Source organism: Heloderma suspectum, chromosome 8, assembly GCF_057233095.1.
Source record: "Heloderma suspectum isolate Gila_16-S chromosome 8, 16-S_ref, whole genome shotgun sequence".
Classification (NCBI taxonomy): domain Eukaryota; kingdom Metazoa; phylum Chordata; class Lepidosauria; order Squamata; family Helodermatidae; genus Heloderma; species Heloderma suspectum.
The window spans coordinates 36,905,744-36,922,905 of NC_139465.1; the positions used below are offsets into that span (position 1 = coordinate 36,905,744).

At 43.7% G+C, this 17,162-nt stretch overlaps 1 protein-coding gene across 16 annotated transcripts in view; it reads right to left on the reverse strand.

The window, feature by feature from the left end:
• CMC2 (C-X9-C motif containing 2) overlaps window positions 1–17,162 on the reverse strand; it is a 69,990-nt gene that overhangs the window by 37,316 nt on the left and 15,512 nt on the right. For 7 of the 16 annotated variants that reach the window (XM_084811962.1, XM_084811963.1, XM_084811955.1 and 4 more), the window contains exons 2-4: window positions 12,051–12,175; window positions 6,357–6,428; window positions 225–404 (exon numbers count right to left, since the gene is read on the reverse strand). In XM_084811962.1, the coding sequence (XP_084668088.1) occupies window positions 225–404; window positions 6,357–6,428; window positions 12,051–12,131 (333 nt within the window). In that variant the 5' untranslated portion in view covers window positions 12,132–12,175. Of the gene's footprint in view, window positions 1–224; window positions 405–3,768; window positions 3,964–6,356; window positions 6,429–12,050; window positions 12,176–14,011; window positions 14,070–14,535; window positions 15,429–17,162 lie in introns of those variants that run through there. The other 9 variants (XM_084811964.1, XM_084811966.1, XM_084811969.1 and 6 more) reach the window with 4 other exon arrangements.

Below are 17,162 nucleotides of genomic sequence, written 5' to 3' on the forward strand. Positions count from 1 at the left end.
GTCCTGAGAGATGCCCCTAACACAGGTGGAAGTGGTATACGCCAGCCCTAGAAGTGGTATACATAACTTCCTTCCCATTGATTCCAATGGGAAAGAAATACCCACACTTGCTCTAATCCTGTTAATTATCAGCCCCCACCCCAAAGTTATAATGCTATTTACATTTTTTTAAAAAAACAAAACAAAAACCTGCACATTGAATACAGACATATTTAATGTCACACCTCTCGATTTGGTGTCACTTTTCTGAAGCCTGGGAGGACAAAGAGATCTGTCTCCGTCTGGTGCTGAGAAGATAGCGGTAGATGCTTCTTCCAGGAGCCAGTTTGGAAGGGAATTCCACAGACGGGGTGTGTGATATCGCTGCCCTGCGTTCTACCTTCTCCAGCTTCCACCTGATGAAACTGAGAAGAAACCCCCGCTCAGGACGTCTGCCTCCACTGGGTCAGTTGTCCTCACTGACACACCAAGCTTCAGCCCCTCTTACTCTCTGGGTTAAAGAGACACCCAATACGCCCAATTGGTTCCCTCTACCCAATTCCGGAGAAGTAACTAGGAAATATGTTTTTCTAATTGGTAACACAATAGCACAAACCAGCATGTGGTTTTTTTGTGTTAAAAACAAACAAATTAAAATGTATTTAATAAAAGAGTTATGTTGTTATTATTATTGATCCATCTACGCTTGGTCCAACATACCTACCTGCTCTATCCCTTCTAAATCCTAGTCCCAAAACGCCACTCACCGGATGTAGCTTCCTCAGTCCCTAAGGCCCTGTCTGACTTCTAACAGTCAGCTCTCTCCTTTTATAATCTCAGATTCTGCACCAACACACAAGCCCCTCCTACCTGTCACTCCCCCCCTAACCCTCTATTAACCCTATCTTACTTGGGTCACATTTAACGATGCAAGCACATACATCAATATAACAGGCATATGTCACAGGGTGCCACTAAGAATGCTGTCTCCACCGTTCACTTGGAGAAGTGTCTTCATCAACGAGCTTAGCATATGGACAGGCTGATGTGGAATCAAGCATCCCTTCAGATACCCAGGTCCCAAGCAGCAGCAAAAACGTGGCTTTATAGTTGGTTGCTCTAATCCAGTACAGCTGTTCTTAAGTGCCATATATAACTATTTACTTCATACAGTGCTCTTTTTCGAGACATTTTATTTTATTGTGGTGGATTTCCATTTCAGATACAGTCACAAGCTGCAGCATCTCCCAGTTGCAACCTCACATGACGGGAGTTTAGTGCACCATAAATGTCAGTGCTTTGATTTAATGCGATTATCTGGGGAGCGTGATATTCCAAACACCATAACTGAGCACAGCTCATGTATAAAACACCTTTACGATGGGGCTTTTATTAGCAGTGACGTTAGAATTAGAAGCAAGACACGGTAAAGGTGGTAAAATAGTCTGCTTAAGCCAAGACTCCAAAAGGGTTGAGATAGGCAGCAACCCAAAACATCCAGTGTGAAGAACTCAGAGCAAGACTATAAACCAATCAGTGAAACTCAATTTTCTTAGAAGACAATGTAGATAACTCAAAATACAACAGAAGCGCTAAAAAACCACACACACACAACCAAAGAAAGAAAAACAGCAACAACACATATCTGCAACATTGCTCTACACGAACAACCCAGAGCTCGCAAAGCAACAACAAACCATGGGTTCTCTACCTGGGGTGTTCAAGGTTAACAGCCCATAGTTAAAACATAGCGCAGGGTTAGCACGAAACGACAACCCACGATTCAACAAAAAATCCATGTTTCAACAACAATTGTTGTGAACTGCCCAGGGACTTCAGCTATTGAGCAGTACAGAAATGTAATAAATAAATAAACAACCCATATTGTGGATTGTCCTTATGTGTGAACTAGGCCAGTATGACATAATACTGAATTATGGAAGGCACTTCGCAAGTTAGGCACCACATTTTATTGTAATCCACAAAGAACACATATGTTACACTTGACTCACAGCAACCCAATGGCCCAGTTCAGACAATCAGTCATGGCCCAAATGATGGTTTAGGTGCTCATAAACAAGTCACAGAGATCCCTGGGCTCACATGCTACCGCTCCCCTCCTTCACGCAACAAGAGAAGCAGGAAAGCTCCTGCTCTCACTTTAGAACAAACCACAGTTCTGTGTTACATATGAACTCAGGAAACCATGGTATGTTCTAAACTAATTAAAACAAACCAGGATCAAACCATTCTCTCAGGTCCTGGTTTAACTAACTTTGGCTGGAACAAGTTAACACAAAGTTGTGGTTTGTTCTTACAACTGAGCGTAAGTCACTTTCATTCTCCACTTCTTGTGAATGAATGGGGAGGAAAGCGGAGGGCAGGGGAAAGGCACAAGCCAGAGGCTTACCATGGCATGTTTCTGATCACTAAACAATGACCTGGTTTGCACATAATGCTAATCCATGATTAATCCTTGGTTTGTTATCCTACCCAGGATTTGTCTGCAGACAATCAAACAAACTGTGATTTGTTTTCTTAATCCCTGGGTTGTACGTTTCCCCCCTCCTTCGCCCACTTCCTCCCTGTATCCCAAATGCCTTTGTGGCACTATAACATTCACATGTAGAGCAGCGGTGCACTTTTTTTCTTTTCTTTTTTTACTACTCTTGCCCAGTGCTTCTGTAGCCTGGCGAAACAACCCATGGTTCTGGGCTTACACATATCCACAACCCATGGTTTAAGCAACACAAAGTTCACAACCCAACAACAAACCATGAGTTCTCTTCCTGGGTTGTTCGTCATTAACAAACCATGGTTTGTTAGCGCTGCTGGGTTAGCAGAATTCAACCCAAACCATGGGTTAATGTTATGTGTGAAGCCAGCCAATGGCTTGGTTTGCATGTAACACCATCCCTGAGTATGGGAGGACTATGGGTTGTGGTTAAATCATGGGTTGTCGCTATGTAGGAATGCTACACTATGGTTTAACTACGAAAGAGAATCTATGGTTTGTTATTGGATTGTAAACCCAGGACTGTTTGTGGTTAAGAACCCAGAGTTAAACCATAGTGCAAGGTCCACATGTGACAACCCACGATTCAACAACAAACCATGATTCCACAGCAATCCATACTCAACCTGTACTTTGAATTGTCATGACGCGTGAACCAGGCCTATACCTCAATAAGTCCTTGTTTTATTGCTTTCAAAAGAGCGTGTGTGTGTGTGTGTACAGATGTTCGTAGCATTTCCCTGGTTTCCTCTATAAATAAAAATTATAAATACTTTTACATAGGAAAGAACATAGGAAGTTGTCTTATACCAGGTCACACTATTTGTCCATCCAGCCCAATATTGTTTATTCTGATTGATAGCGGCTCTCTAGAGGCCTTGCTCAGCCCTGGCACCTGATAGCTTTTTCACTGGAGATGCGAGGGACTGAACCGGGAATCTTCTACGTGCCATGCATCTGCTGTACCTCTGAGCTACTGTCCCTCTCCCACAGACAAACCCTGGAAGCAATTATAGTCCAAGACTATCAGTGGCTGCTAGCCACAATGGCAATATATCACCCTCCAAGATCAGAGGCACCGGACGCTAAATACCAGTCACTGGGGATCAACGGTGGGAGAAGGCCATAGTCTCATGTCTTGCTTGGGGGCAGCTCAGAGGCTGGGTGGCCACTGTTTCAAACTGGACGCTGGACTAGACCAGTGGCCTGATCCAGCGGGGCTGTTCTTATGTTCTCAGCTCTACGTGAAACAATCAAAATGTATCCAAGACCGCTCAAGAGCCAACCACAGTCATTTTTATTACAAACTTTTTGGATTAAATAGTTTTCTGCGTTCAGGAGTCCAGAAGGCATGAGACAAATGATGTACAATTTGCCCATCACCAGCTGGACTAGCGTTCAGAACGATTCTGCAGTTTCTCTCTCATCTGTGCTGCATGCGCTTGGTTCTTGGCTCTGCTTTCTTGGTACTGGAAGGAAAACAAGGCGATGAATGAATAATGGATAAGTTATGTTGCTGCATTTAAAATGCGGCATGAGGTTTATCACTCAAGGAAGGGAATAAATGTTTTTTTTGTAGAACACCAATTAGATTTGGATTGGTAAAAAAAAAAAAAAAAAGCACACTAGGATTATTTAATGTGCATCATTAGCAATTCCATTTGGTTTCGGTTGAACACAGTGTTCAAGAAATGAACAACAAAAAAGGCTTTTCCAAAGCGCCACTTGCTTTCCTATGATTTCAAGAACATACTGGCCCTGTTCAGACATAAAACTAAGCGATGATGGTTAAGTGTTTTGAGCTAACTAATGGGATTTGAAGTTTCTGTGTAAAGGAGTTTAAATTTAATCCTTTTAAATAACTGTTTTTCATGCTTTTTTCTTCCTTCTCCTTCTTCTGTTTTCTTTTTTCTTTCTTTCTTTTTTTCTCTCTCTTTCGTTATTGCTGTGTCCTCCTAAGAATACTGTATTGTTGGGAAATTGTAGTTACTGATTAGGTTGTTGGTACTGTTTATTTCATTTATAAAGATAAAAAATAGAATAAAAAGTTGTTGTTCTTTAAAAAAAAAAGTGTTTTGAGCTAACTATGACGGCTTAGCCTGTTGTCTGTGGGGCATTTTTCCCAATCATGGTGGCTACATAACCACGGTGTAACCACGCTCACACTAACCACGTGCTGCAGTAGGGTTAGAGGCCTGTACTGTGGTTTAGCATGTTATCTGTCAGGCCCCCATGGTTAACCGAGCGCTACCACAGAGCTCTGTGGCAAGAGCAGCCAAAAACAGCCCTGCTGCTCCTGCCAGCATGCAAGATCTCCATGGTCGAAATCTACCTAGCAACACATGACGCAGCAACCGAGAGCCAGCCTCCTCAATCTCTGTCCCCGCTCGCAGTACAAAATTGGAGAAGTGTGCGGGGAACAAAGATGTTTTCGATCCCACGCCTCTGTTATCAGCACAGCGACCTTAAGCACTTCGCATTCCCAGGCACAAACACTTGCGGCCACTGCAGAAAGCAAAAACATCCCTGCCTGCCAAGATGGCCGCTTGCTCCGCTGAGGGCGCTGGGATGCATGGTGGCCCGGCTGGAGCACTGCAGGGTTTTGCGGGACGGGGGATGGTTAGGCTAACCCTGCTGTGGGCTGTAGTTCGGTGCACGTGTGGCAGGAGCACACGATGTGATTAGTGGTAACCACCATGCACCATGGTTAGCCTGACCACCCTTCCCCAAGTTACATCTGAACAGGGCCACTTTCTATACATTTTTAAACCAAGAGGAGTAGCAAACCACCTAAAGTAAAAGCTGTACAAATTAGAAAGCCAAATTCCATGGGAGAAAACAGACCCAGCCCTGTATAGGTAGATGCACACAGAACTACCACCGGATTACTAGAAACCACTAGGGGAAAACAGTCTAAGGCAGGGGTGAGCAACCTCTGGCCCAGAGGCCAAATCTGGCCCTCTTGGAAGCCAAATCTGGCCCTCTGGAGTCTCCAGATGGCCAGTCTCCCTTCCACCAACCACCCACCATTTGGGGTTTCCTGGCTTCTGTGCAGTTTTTCCCCCATTCTAAAAGATTGGAATGCCTTCCCTAAGGCCGAGTTCCTGGCCGTACGATGCTTGCAAGTTTTGCTATGCTGTTTTTTTTTATTATTTCTGACCCCATCCCTTTTGCCTTTGGCTTCTTCCCCCTCGCCGTAGCCCCATTTTACCTTCTAGCCCCACTCACCACTGAAATACAACCCCACAGAGCTTCTCCAAATCAGAATTTGGCCCTGGGGCTCAGAGCGGCTTCCCAACCCCTGGTCTAAGGGTAGGCGACCTGATGCCCTCTAAATGCTTGGGACTACAATTCCCATCAGCCCCCGGCTAGCATGGCCAATGGTCAGGGATTATGAGAGCTGTCATCCTAAACATCCGGAACGGAACCTCCCCCTGCTATAAGGCCTTTGGACAGAAGGGGAGGAGATCATGTGGGTGGGGTCAGCATTTGCAGGTGCACAACCCCACAGCCTGACCCTGTAACCATGGTTAAGGGATTACGACTACATGAACTGAGAGCACGGGGCATAATCTGTATTCTTTGTACAACATTTGCCTCAGTCATGCTGCAACCTTTGCACAGCTTCACAAGCATAAAATAACATTTTATCCCTGGAGGTGGTTTCATAGTCGAAGTCTAGACGTGAGCATTGTTTAAAATTCCCAGGAAGAACCTAGACCAACCATCCTTCCCCAACCTACTGCCCTCCCATCATCTTCAGCACTGGCTGGGGATGATGGGAGTTGGGGAAGACTGGTCTAGACTCAGAAGAAGACATGCAACTGAATGCTTGTGAATATTTCAACTGTTAGTGGCTTACCTCTTTCTTTAAGCATTTCCTCATTTCTCTGTCAATATTATTGCATTGCCCAAAAAATCTCAAGAAGGAGTGCTGAGAGAAAGAGAGAGAGAGAGAGAAATGCTTTGTAACGATAGTAAAAAGCTAACAAAACAAATACAAGAAGTCTGATTTCCGGTACTGCTGCATCCCCCTCTGTCAGAAGGTTTTTATGTAGTGCTTTAAAAAAAAATTAAATATAAAATGCCAAGTAAGAATATAAACATAATTATGTCAAAATAAATACTAAATCATCAAAAAGCAAATATATATATATATCAATATCATGTTTTTGTTTCCAACAGTCAATAAATGGACAATAAATTATATAATAATAATTATTATTATAATTATAATTCATCTTGTTTATCATCTCATTCAATTTTGATAGTCTGGCTATCTGACAAATCTTGTTTAAGCACTCCTTCACTGTAGAGACTTTTGAAAGACCCCAGTGTGTCACCATTATTTTAGCAGCTATATCAGTACATCAATTGTCAAGAAACAATGACTATTTGTGAGGAAATCATTTAGATATCCCAGGGATACTACTCTGTGTGTGTGTGAGCGTGTGTGTGGTAAATCATAATTAGTCACTCTTAATTTTGTGCACAACTCCCCCCCCCCCCAATATCTGTATGATAGGAAGTGAGGATATGGAAGTTTTACCGTTTTTAGACGGAAGTTTATTCTGCATAGAAGTCAGATTCCTTTCTGAAGAACTTGGAAAGCAGTGTTAAGTTATGTCCCAAAATCAACTCCAAGAGAGCCAGGAGAAGACATTCAATCCAAGATAAACCTACCATTTAGTTGGCAGCCTATGAATAGCGGTCAGTATTCATTTGGAAGATGCTCCAGTCGCTTTGAGTCACAGAAGAAGCTTCGTCAGTTGTGCCAGGTACAGATAACCAGCTAACAAAAATAGCATTTCCTTATTGCGAGTGAAACCTGGCAGGCTACAGAGGGAAATCTGCTGTCCTAGGGAAGTCCTTAAAGGAGGACTGTACAGCACCATGGTGGCTTTAAATACGGATGGCTAAATTACTACACCCAGGAGCCAGAATTGCTCACCAATCTCCACAAGCTCATTGGGGGCTTTGGTTTCTTGGACACCACTAGAGCCCACCTTCCAGTCAGAAGGCGTTTCAGCTCAGAGTGGTTTCAAAAGCAGTTCTGAATAAACATGGCATGAAGGAGTGCTGGAGCTAACCCCAACGCCCCTGCAAGGCAGGCCAGGCCAAACCTGGACTCAAGCCCCAAAATACACCCAGTAATCTCCCTTTCCTGCCAGGAGGCACTGAATTTAGCACTGAGGTTGACAGGAAAGGATCACACCAACTTCAGGTTGGATAACTGTTTATTATAGGGAAAAGGATGGAGGGAAGGGAGAATTAGAGGTGGTAGGTTATACAGCGGATTACAAAGCTGAAAACTTGCAAGGAAACCCGAGCATATACAGAGAGCCTTTATACCGCACCTCCAAGCAAAATAAGCAAACTAGCTAGCCTGTCCTTTCACATACCTAGGTACAGATCTCCCAGGATAGCGTCCAGCCAACAGCAATCCAAGACCACTATGACAAAGAGACACCACCCCTCTCCCTCGACCTCCTTTTAAGGCCCAGCCCCAGCAACCCAGGGCAGATTTCCCTTAGCCAGCTCAGCCCCCAAAGGGACCACCTTGACCCAGGAGAGATAGAATCATAGAATAGTAGGGTTGGAAGGGGTCTATAAGACCATCGAGTCCAACCCCCTGCTCAATGCAGGAGTCCAGGTCAAACCATCCCTGACAGACGGCTGCCCAGCTTCACCTTGAACGCTTCCAGGGTGGGAGAGCCCACCACCCCCCTAGGGAATTGGTCCCATTGTAGTATTGCTTTAACGGTCAGGAAGTTTTTCCTGATGTTCAGCCGGAATCTGGCTTCCTGTACCTTGGGCCCATTATTCCGTGTCCTGAACTCTGGGATGATCGAGAAGAGATCCTGGCCTTCCTCTCTGGGACAACCTTTCAAGTCCTTGAAGAGCGCTATCCTATCTCCCCTCAGGCTTCTCTTCTCAAGGCTAAACATGCCCAGTTCTTTCAGTCTTTCCTCACAGGGCTTTGTTTCCAGTCCCCTGATCATCTTCGTTGCCCTCATCTGAACCCACTCCAGCTTGTCTGCATCCTTCTTAAAGTGCAGTGCCCAGAACTGGACACAGCACTCCAGATGAGGCCGAACCAGTGCTGAGAAGAGGGGAACGAGGACTTCAGAGAAAGAAAGTCCATGCACGGCTTCTACAGAGCAGCTGTGTGTTTCTCCCCTTCTTGCCCTTAAAGAGCTACTGGCTCTTTAAAGTTAGATGGTAAAAGAAAACAAGAAGGACAGTCATCAAAACACAACTGTACTACTACTGGGACTGTGCCAAGCCACCCGAAAATACATTGCGATGCAACAGGGAGCAATCTATTGTTGCTGGGAAAATCCATTTCCCTCCAGCTACTGTGAGGACCGCAGCTAAGCTGAGAGGGAACAGGGCATTCTGAGCAAGGTGGCAGGGGGCGTCAGCATCCCCAGTTTGAAAAGCCCCACCGCCGCATCCTTGCTAGCTCTGGCTCCCTTACATCACTGGTGAAACCCCTCAATCAAAGCTACGTAGGGAGTTGATAGCACTCTTCAAGTACTTGAAAGGTTGTCACAGAGAAGAAGGCCAGGATCTCTTCTTGATCATCCCAGAGTGCAGGACACAGAATAATGGGCTCAAGTGACAGGAAGCCATATTCCGGCTGAACAGCAGGAAAAACTTCCTGACTGTAAGAGCAATACGACAATGGAACCAATTACCTGGGGAGGCGGTGGGCTCTCCCACACTGGAGGCCTTCAAAACGAGGCTGGACAGCCATTTGTCAGGGATGCTCTGACTTGGATTCCTGCATTGAGCAGCGGGTTGGACTTGATGGCCTTGTAGGCCCTTTCCAACCCTACTATTCTATGATTCTATGCAAATACATGTGCTAGTGTCTCACTCACTGCCATAAGACCCGCAAATTGAGTGTAACATGGTGACAGGGAGAGATTAAACTGCCCCCCCACTCCGCCCCGCCCCCAGTCCTGAGAGCTGCTATTTTACATAACAAAAAATGTGCAAGTTAACTGCACTCATGCAATTTAACACTGTGTCTAATTAAGCCCTGATAGACTTAGAACACTACTTAAACATTCTTATTTAGGGTAAGAACAAGCAACTAGAAAATGAAGTAATGACAATGCAGCTAGAGTTCAGTCATTTTGATGCACTTCATAAGCAAAGCAATACAGAAATGGGTCCTGCAGTTAGACAATCCATTTTTAAAAATTAGATGAGGCATTAACTACATAATCACATTTGGATATCTTTGACTATATAAAAAAATCTGGATTGGGACCATGGTGCCATGAGACAGGGATTTAATCTCTCCCTGCGGCGTCATTTTCCTGACAAACCCCTTTCCAGCAGCTGCTACTTGCAGCCATACTTACTTCCCTCCCAGAGCAAATAGCAGCTTTCAGAGTGGGGGAAGAGAAGCAATGTTTACTCAAGGAACATGGAGGAGTATTAAACCCACTTCCCTACATGCCATGGTCCTGGTCTGGAGGGGGGCGAGGGAAGGCTACAGTAGCTACATTCTTTCACCTTTTAAATTTGAAGTACGTACAACAATTCCTCAACTGTCATCTTTTAGCTGCCATCCCACCAGGCTTCAGCAGAGGGAGGGATGGGAAGCAGAGCCCCTCTGCATCAGCTCGGCCAAGAGATCAGCTCCATTTCGCTACTTCCCTCCCTGGACTTTTTCCATTCAAGCCGGTTATTGTAAGAACTACTATGTGACTTTAAGAACTGGTGCCTGAGTTTCCTTGTTTTCCTCTGCCCTCCCTGTCTCTTTTTCTTTTTGTGTTGTGACTTTTAAATCATAAAGCTGCAGCAGGGACTGCGATGTTGTTAATCCATGTATAGTGCTTAGTACATTTTAAGTGCTTGAGAAGTGATTAAAAACAAGACAGGATCACACATTTAGTGTATCATTAGGGATGTTGGAGAAATCTGCAGTGGAATCAAATGAGTTCAAATTTCTATGAATCCAACCCGCAGTTTCCACAACAGACCAGTTTTTCCTGAGTTGCACAGATTCCAGGGTATTTTTTTTTTTAATTTCCGGAATTTTACACAAATTTAGTTGTAGAAAAATACATAAAATAAAAAACTGCTGGATGAAAATGCACATTTCCCCCATAGGCTAAAGCCTGAAAATGTACATTGGGGGGGGGGGGGGGATTTGTGCATTTGCAAATTTGTGCAAATTTGGAAAAAATCCAATTCTGCCAATGAGCGGACAACAGAAGGAAAGGTACCTGACAATCCACAAAATGCAGACAGAACAGATTTTACAAAGTACTTCTGTATCATCTACCTTGGCTTCTAGAAAAACCCTAAAAATCATTTGATTTCCCCTGCAGTCCTTTGCAGGTACACATTTTGTAAAAGCCATCAGCTTTTCTATTACTGCCAATTCACAGCAACCGTTTTATAATCAAAATCTCCCAAAATCAATTTAGAAGAGAGGCCTGCAAAGCAAGTCCAGCATGGCGCCTGTGTGCCTCTAGGCTGATGTACCAACTACAACCTTATCTGGACAGAGATAGCCTAGCTACAGTTATCCATGCTCTGATAACCTTTTGCTTGGATTACTGCAAGGCGTTATACGTGAGGCTGCCTTTGAAAATGGTCCGGAAACTTCAGCTAGTCCAAAATAAGGCAGCAAGATTGTTAACGGGGACTGGCCAACGAGATCACATTATGCCAGTACTTTTCCAGCTGCACTGTCTGCCGGTCCATTTCCAGGCCCGATTCAAAGTGCTGGTATTAACAAAGCCCTAAACAGCTTGGGGCCAGGTTATCTGATGGATCACCTCCTCCCATATGTGCCTGCCTGGACCCTAAGATCATCCTCAGGGGTCCTTCTCAGAGAGCCTCTGACAAAGGAAGTGAGGCGGGTGGCTACCAGGAAGAGGGCCTTTTCTACTGTGGCCCCCTGGCTGTGGAATGAACTCCCTAGAGAGGTTCACCTGGCACCTACGCTGCTCTCCTTCCGGTGCCAGGTGAAGCCCTTTTTATTCTCCCAGTATTTTAGCTTCCTAATCTTTTAGCTCTGGTGTTTTAAATCTGTATTTTAAAATCTCTGCATTGGCGCTAGGTTTTATTTTGGTTGTACTGATATATTGTGGTTTTAAGATGTCATATATTATATTGTTTTATGCTGCACTCTGTGGTTTTAATTCCTGTGAACCGCCCAGAGAGCTTCAGCTATTGGGCGGTATAGAAATGAAATGAATGAATGAATGAATGAATAAATAAACCCTTTTGATTACCCTTAATGTGCCAGCTTATAAACATATGTAGGTATGCAGGGGGAAAGATGGTGTGAAATTTACTTCTGTGAAAATGGGCAGGCTCGCCCATTTGTAACTTGCTTTACTTGCTCAAGGCATCAGCAGAGTTCTGTCTGCTGTTGAGTCAGAGAAGCACGCATGCTCTTTAGGGAGAATTTAGCCATTTCATGGTCTTACTGCCTTGAGGCTCTCTCATCTAATTGTAGGACCCTGGAATAAGCATCTTATCTCAGGAGACACTTTGGTGCTTTGGGCTTTGTCGGAACTCTTACCTCCTTGTGACACTCCCTCAGCAAACGGATAGCAATATTGCATTCTTCGCTGTGCAGATGAGGAGACAAGTCTGGGTGCATCGTGAGTTAAGGAGAGTTCATGAGCAAAATCAGAAGTCTTCCACCTGTAAACATGGGGACATATTTCTTTTTTAATCTGACGCAATGACATGTTGTCCTGTGTAAATTTGTTAGTGAAAGCTAACACTATCAGAACCAAAGCAGGGTTATTATTTATTATTTATTTATTACATTTCTATCCCGCCTCTTTTCCTCTTTAAGGAACCCAAGGCAGCATACATAACCCTCCTTCCATTTTAGCCTCACAACAACAACCCTGTGAGGTAGGTGGGGCTGAGAGTCTATGACTGGCCCAAAGTCACCCAGTGAGCTTCCATGGCCGAGTGGGGACTAGAACCCGGATCTCCTGGCTCCCAGTCCAACACTCTCGCCGCTATACCACACTGGCTCTCACACTGGTTATAAAGCAGTGTTGGGTTTAGTTGCTACTCTACAGTAAGGTATTGAGTCAGAGTACTGGGCTAGGGTGAGCCTAGGGCAGTCACAGCGACCTTGTTTGCACATAACGCTGACTTATGTTTATTTAACCCATGGTTTGTTGCCCTGCCTACGGTTTGTCTGGCATACAACTGAACCAACTGTCATTTATTTTCTCAATGCCCGGGTTGTTTGTTTCCCTCCTCCTCCTGCCCACTTCCTCCCTGTATCCCAAATGCCTTTACAGTGCTGAAGTATTGGCATGTACAGTGGCTGTGTTTTCTTTTTATTGCTCTTGTCCACCGCCTCTGTAGCTTGGCGAAATAACCTATCAACAACCATGGTTCTGGGTTCACATGTAATGACAACCCATGGTTTCAAAGCCAGAGTCCACAACCAAACAACAAACCATGGGCTCTCTTTCTGGGTTGTTCATGATTAACAAACCATGGTTTGTTAGCATGGCCAAGTTTGCATAACATGATAACCTAGAATTCAACAACCCATATCATGGGTTAGCATTATGTCAGCCTATTCTCTGCTTCCCAAAATTGTTGTGACAATAAATGAGGAGGGAGGAAGAACAATATATGCTACCTTCTTGGAGAAAAGGTGAGATATAAATGTAGTAAATAATACTCATCAGGCCACTATTAATATATAATACTATTGTTAATATAGCCATATGTTTTAAAATGGTAAACCTCAGACAGTTGATGAATGTTGACCTTTACTGATAATTCTTAACATTTTAGGAGGCCTGCAAGAGAGACAGGACTTGCATGCTCCATTTTTCTCTCTTACAAAGAATGTTATCCCCCAGAGCAACAGGGCACAGGACCCTTTCTCAGTAATAAAGATAATACATAATAAAGAAAATGGTAAAGAGTAGGTTAGTGGCTCTTTTTAAATCAAGTTATTTAATCAAGTTATTTACGAAATGGCAGAAGACACAGTCAACTGTATGTGTTCAGTGTCTACCTCCAATAATGCATCTTGGGGTGGCATCTTGGTATTTCAGTTTCTGCTCTGTCACATCTTATCCTCTATTAGAATTCATGTTTTAAAAGCTGAAGCTTTATTCCCACCTCATCACTGCAGGATGATGAAGGAAGAGAGCAGTACATGTCTCAGTTTCTAACTGCCTATACAGGTTGAGTCATTACATTAAAAGAAAAGAAGTAAAATATGTAACATACACACTGTCAGTGCCTTGAACATGTGTCCCTAGCCATACCAAAGTGTAAGGTATGTAACTGCTTTAAAAACTAATCATGAAGTAAATCCTCCTGCAAAGCTTTCAAAGTTGACCTCATGGGTCGAGCCATACACCCACAGAAGCAAAAATACCAAGCCTGGACAGCCAACTTTAATAAACTTGATCCATCAGATTTTTATTTTTATTTTATTTTGCAACTCCATAGTATATACGGAGAGGGGGCATGACCTCAGGATAAATTTACCTGTAGCCCGTCCTAAAAGCTCTTCAGCCACCACACAAGCAGCAAGTTAAGAGCCAACCTACAAAATAAGATAAGGAAAGGTGAGTCCTCTGAGCCTTTAGGGTGGGCTAGAAGTCTAACTTAGCTGACTGACAAGGTATATACAAACGGAGAAATGGAAATTATTTATAAATCATTCCTTCAAGCTTAATAAATGTTAAGAAGCATTATTAGCAAATATGGGATGGAGGGAGGTTTAAGTTTAAAATTTCTCAAATACAATTATTGGACTGATGTTCCATCAAATGTCTGAGATACATATAGCCAAATCCACAACTAATATTATAATAATCTGTTGTATTAATTATATATTTCATCAATTTTATAATAAAGATCAAGTGCAAATAATTAAAACACAAAAAAATAAATTATTTAAAAACAAGTATCAAAATAAGTTACGAGCTCATCATCCGAATTCATGTTTCGTGTACCTCTGCAGACAGCCATAGAATGGAGACATGTTTAGAATGAGTTATGAAACATACCGTAATAAGACATGCAAGCTGTAATATATAAAACCACAACAACTGGATTTTAGCTATGATCCAACAGTTACGAACTTTAAACAAATTAAATTTGTTTAAAGAGGCAAGCTTCAGTTCAGTTATTTTCTACAGACTGGAACTGGTTGACCACAGACTATGCCAGCCTTCTCCAACCTGGTTCCCTCCAGATGTTCTGGACTTCAACTCCCAGCATTCTTGACCATCAGCCATGTTCAAAAGAGAACGAAAATGTGGAGGGATACGGAATGAGAGCAGAGGACAACAGAGAAATAAGATGTTCTGATGTCTTGGATTTTTAAAAGAAGAAGCAAAAAATACCACCATTTCAAACACTATCACTAATTTGCTAGAGAGGAACAATGGCTGGGATCCAAAACATTAGCTGATGAAGCCAGAGCTTTAGGCAGGCAGAGCTAGAGCTTTAAGGGGAGGGACTATAGCTCAGTGGTAGAGCAGATGCTTTGCACGCAGACGGTCGCAGGTTCAACCCCCAACAACTCCAGTTAAAAGGATGAGGGAGCAGGCAATGAGAGAGGCCTGTATTTGAGATCATAGATTGCCCCTGGCAGTTAAAATAGATACTACCGGGCTAAATGGAGAAATCGAGACGTTTTATACAGCTTGTCAATCAGAGGGAGCAATGTTGCAGATTCATTCCTTGCTGTACTGAACGGAAAGGCACCAGGGGCCTCTGGATACACAGATCAAAATGGCTTAGAAGGCTAGGCAGATCTTGGCCCAAGACCACAAGATTTCAAGCTCAACCCCAAAAGCTTTTATGGTCTCCTTGGACATGCAGAACTAGTTGCATGTGTCTTTGGATCAGGGCTAATGATTCCATGGGAAGTTTAAATTCAGTGAAACTTGTTGTTGTTGTTGTTCAGTCGTTCAGTCGTGTCCGACTCTTCGTGACCCCATGGACCATAGCACGCCAGGCCTTCCTGTCCTGCGCTCTCTCCCGGAGCGTGCTCAAGTTCATATTCATTGCATCCGTGATGCTATCTAGCCATCTCATCCTCTGCCGTCCCCTTCTCCTTTTGCCTTCAGTCTTTCCCAGCATCAGGGTCTTTTCCAGGGAGTTTTCTCTTCGCATTAGGTGGCCAAAATATTGGAGCTTCAGCTTCATTATCTGTCCTTCCAATGAGCACTCAGGGTTGACTTCCTTTAGGATGGACTGATTTGACCTCCTTGCAGTCCAGGGGACTCGTAAGAGTCTTCTCCAGCACCACAGTTCGAAAGCATCAATTCTTCGGCGCTCAGCCTTCCTTATAGTCCAGCTCTCACAGCCATACATTACTACTGGGAAAACCATAGCTTTGATTAGACGGACCTTTGTCGGCAAGGTGATGTCTCTGAAACTTACAAGACAGGTAAAAATAGAGAGGAGATAATCATGTTGGTCCATGACCGACTCTTAAAACCCACAGTCTTTATTAGGAGCAACCAAAAAAGTAAATACATCACAGAACAGTGAGCAAGCTTTCAAGTTCTCCAGAACTCTTCATCAGGCTAAATCAGGGGCCACCAACCTTTTTGGGCTGGGGAGCACATTTGGAAGTTTTCATTGTTGTGAGTACTCTCACAAAATGGCTGCCATGGAATGGGCTTGCTTAGTCACAAAATGGCTGCCATAGTAGGCGTGGCCAGTCACAAAACACCCATTTCCCAAAGGCAAACTGGTGAGGAACAGTAACATGCCCAAGAACGGAGATGTGGTCTGAGCTCCAGAACACAAAACTACTCTTCTGATCTCACAATTTTCTGCTCCAGCACTCATTCCACAGAAAGCAAACTGCTGAAGCTCAGAGAGATAGCTTGGCCAAGATACTGAGTGGAGTCTAAGCTGGCACATTGGTGCTACAGGCCAGGCCATTGCTTTGCAACATGCCAGCTTCTCTGAGCTTTAAAAAAAATCTTTTAACAATATCCACATGTGGCAGGGAGCCTGGAAGGCACCATAGGATGTGTGCATGGGCTCCATGTTCAGGAATCCAGAGCTAGATGGTACAAAAAACAGTGGATGGGAGAAGACAAAAGAGTACAAAAATTAGACAGATATCGTGCCCATGAGGTCTGCATTTTAGACCAAGTCTCAAGATGGAGACTGCAGACTGAATGAATTAGTCACTGCTAGCTGCTGCAGGTAACAGATTTACACCTATGCAGCTCTTAGCAATGACTAATTCATTCAGTTTACTATCTCCATCTTGAGACTAGTTACAAGGCAGAGTTTACACATGCATACACATGCGCACACGTGCACGCACGCACACACACACACAGAGTACCATTATGTTTGCAAATGTTTGGGAAGAAAAGTCATGAATAAAAATCATTCTGAAAGCACACACAGAAAAGCTGGGTGTAGGGGGGAGAGATATCAAGGGAATTAAGCAATTGCCCTGCAAGAAATATTAGGCTTCAAGCAGAAGGATAATACAGCAACTGGAGAAAAAAATAGCGCAATTGCGCTGGGAGAGAAGTTGGCTGGAAAAAATGCTAAGCAAACACCATTAAGATCTAAACCAATTATTTGGAGAAAGGTATTAAGGGTGAACTCCATTTATTAAACAGACATATCGTGTTCCACAAGGAAACATGACACT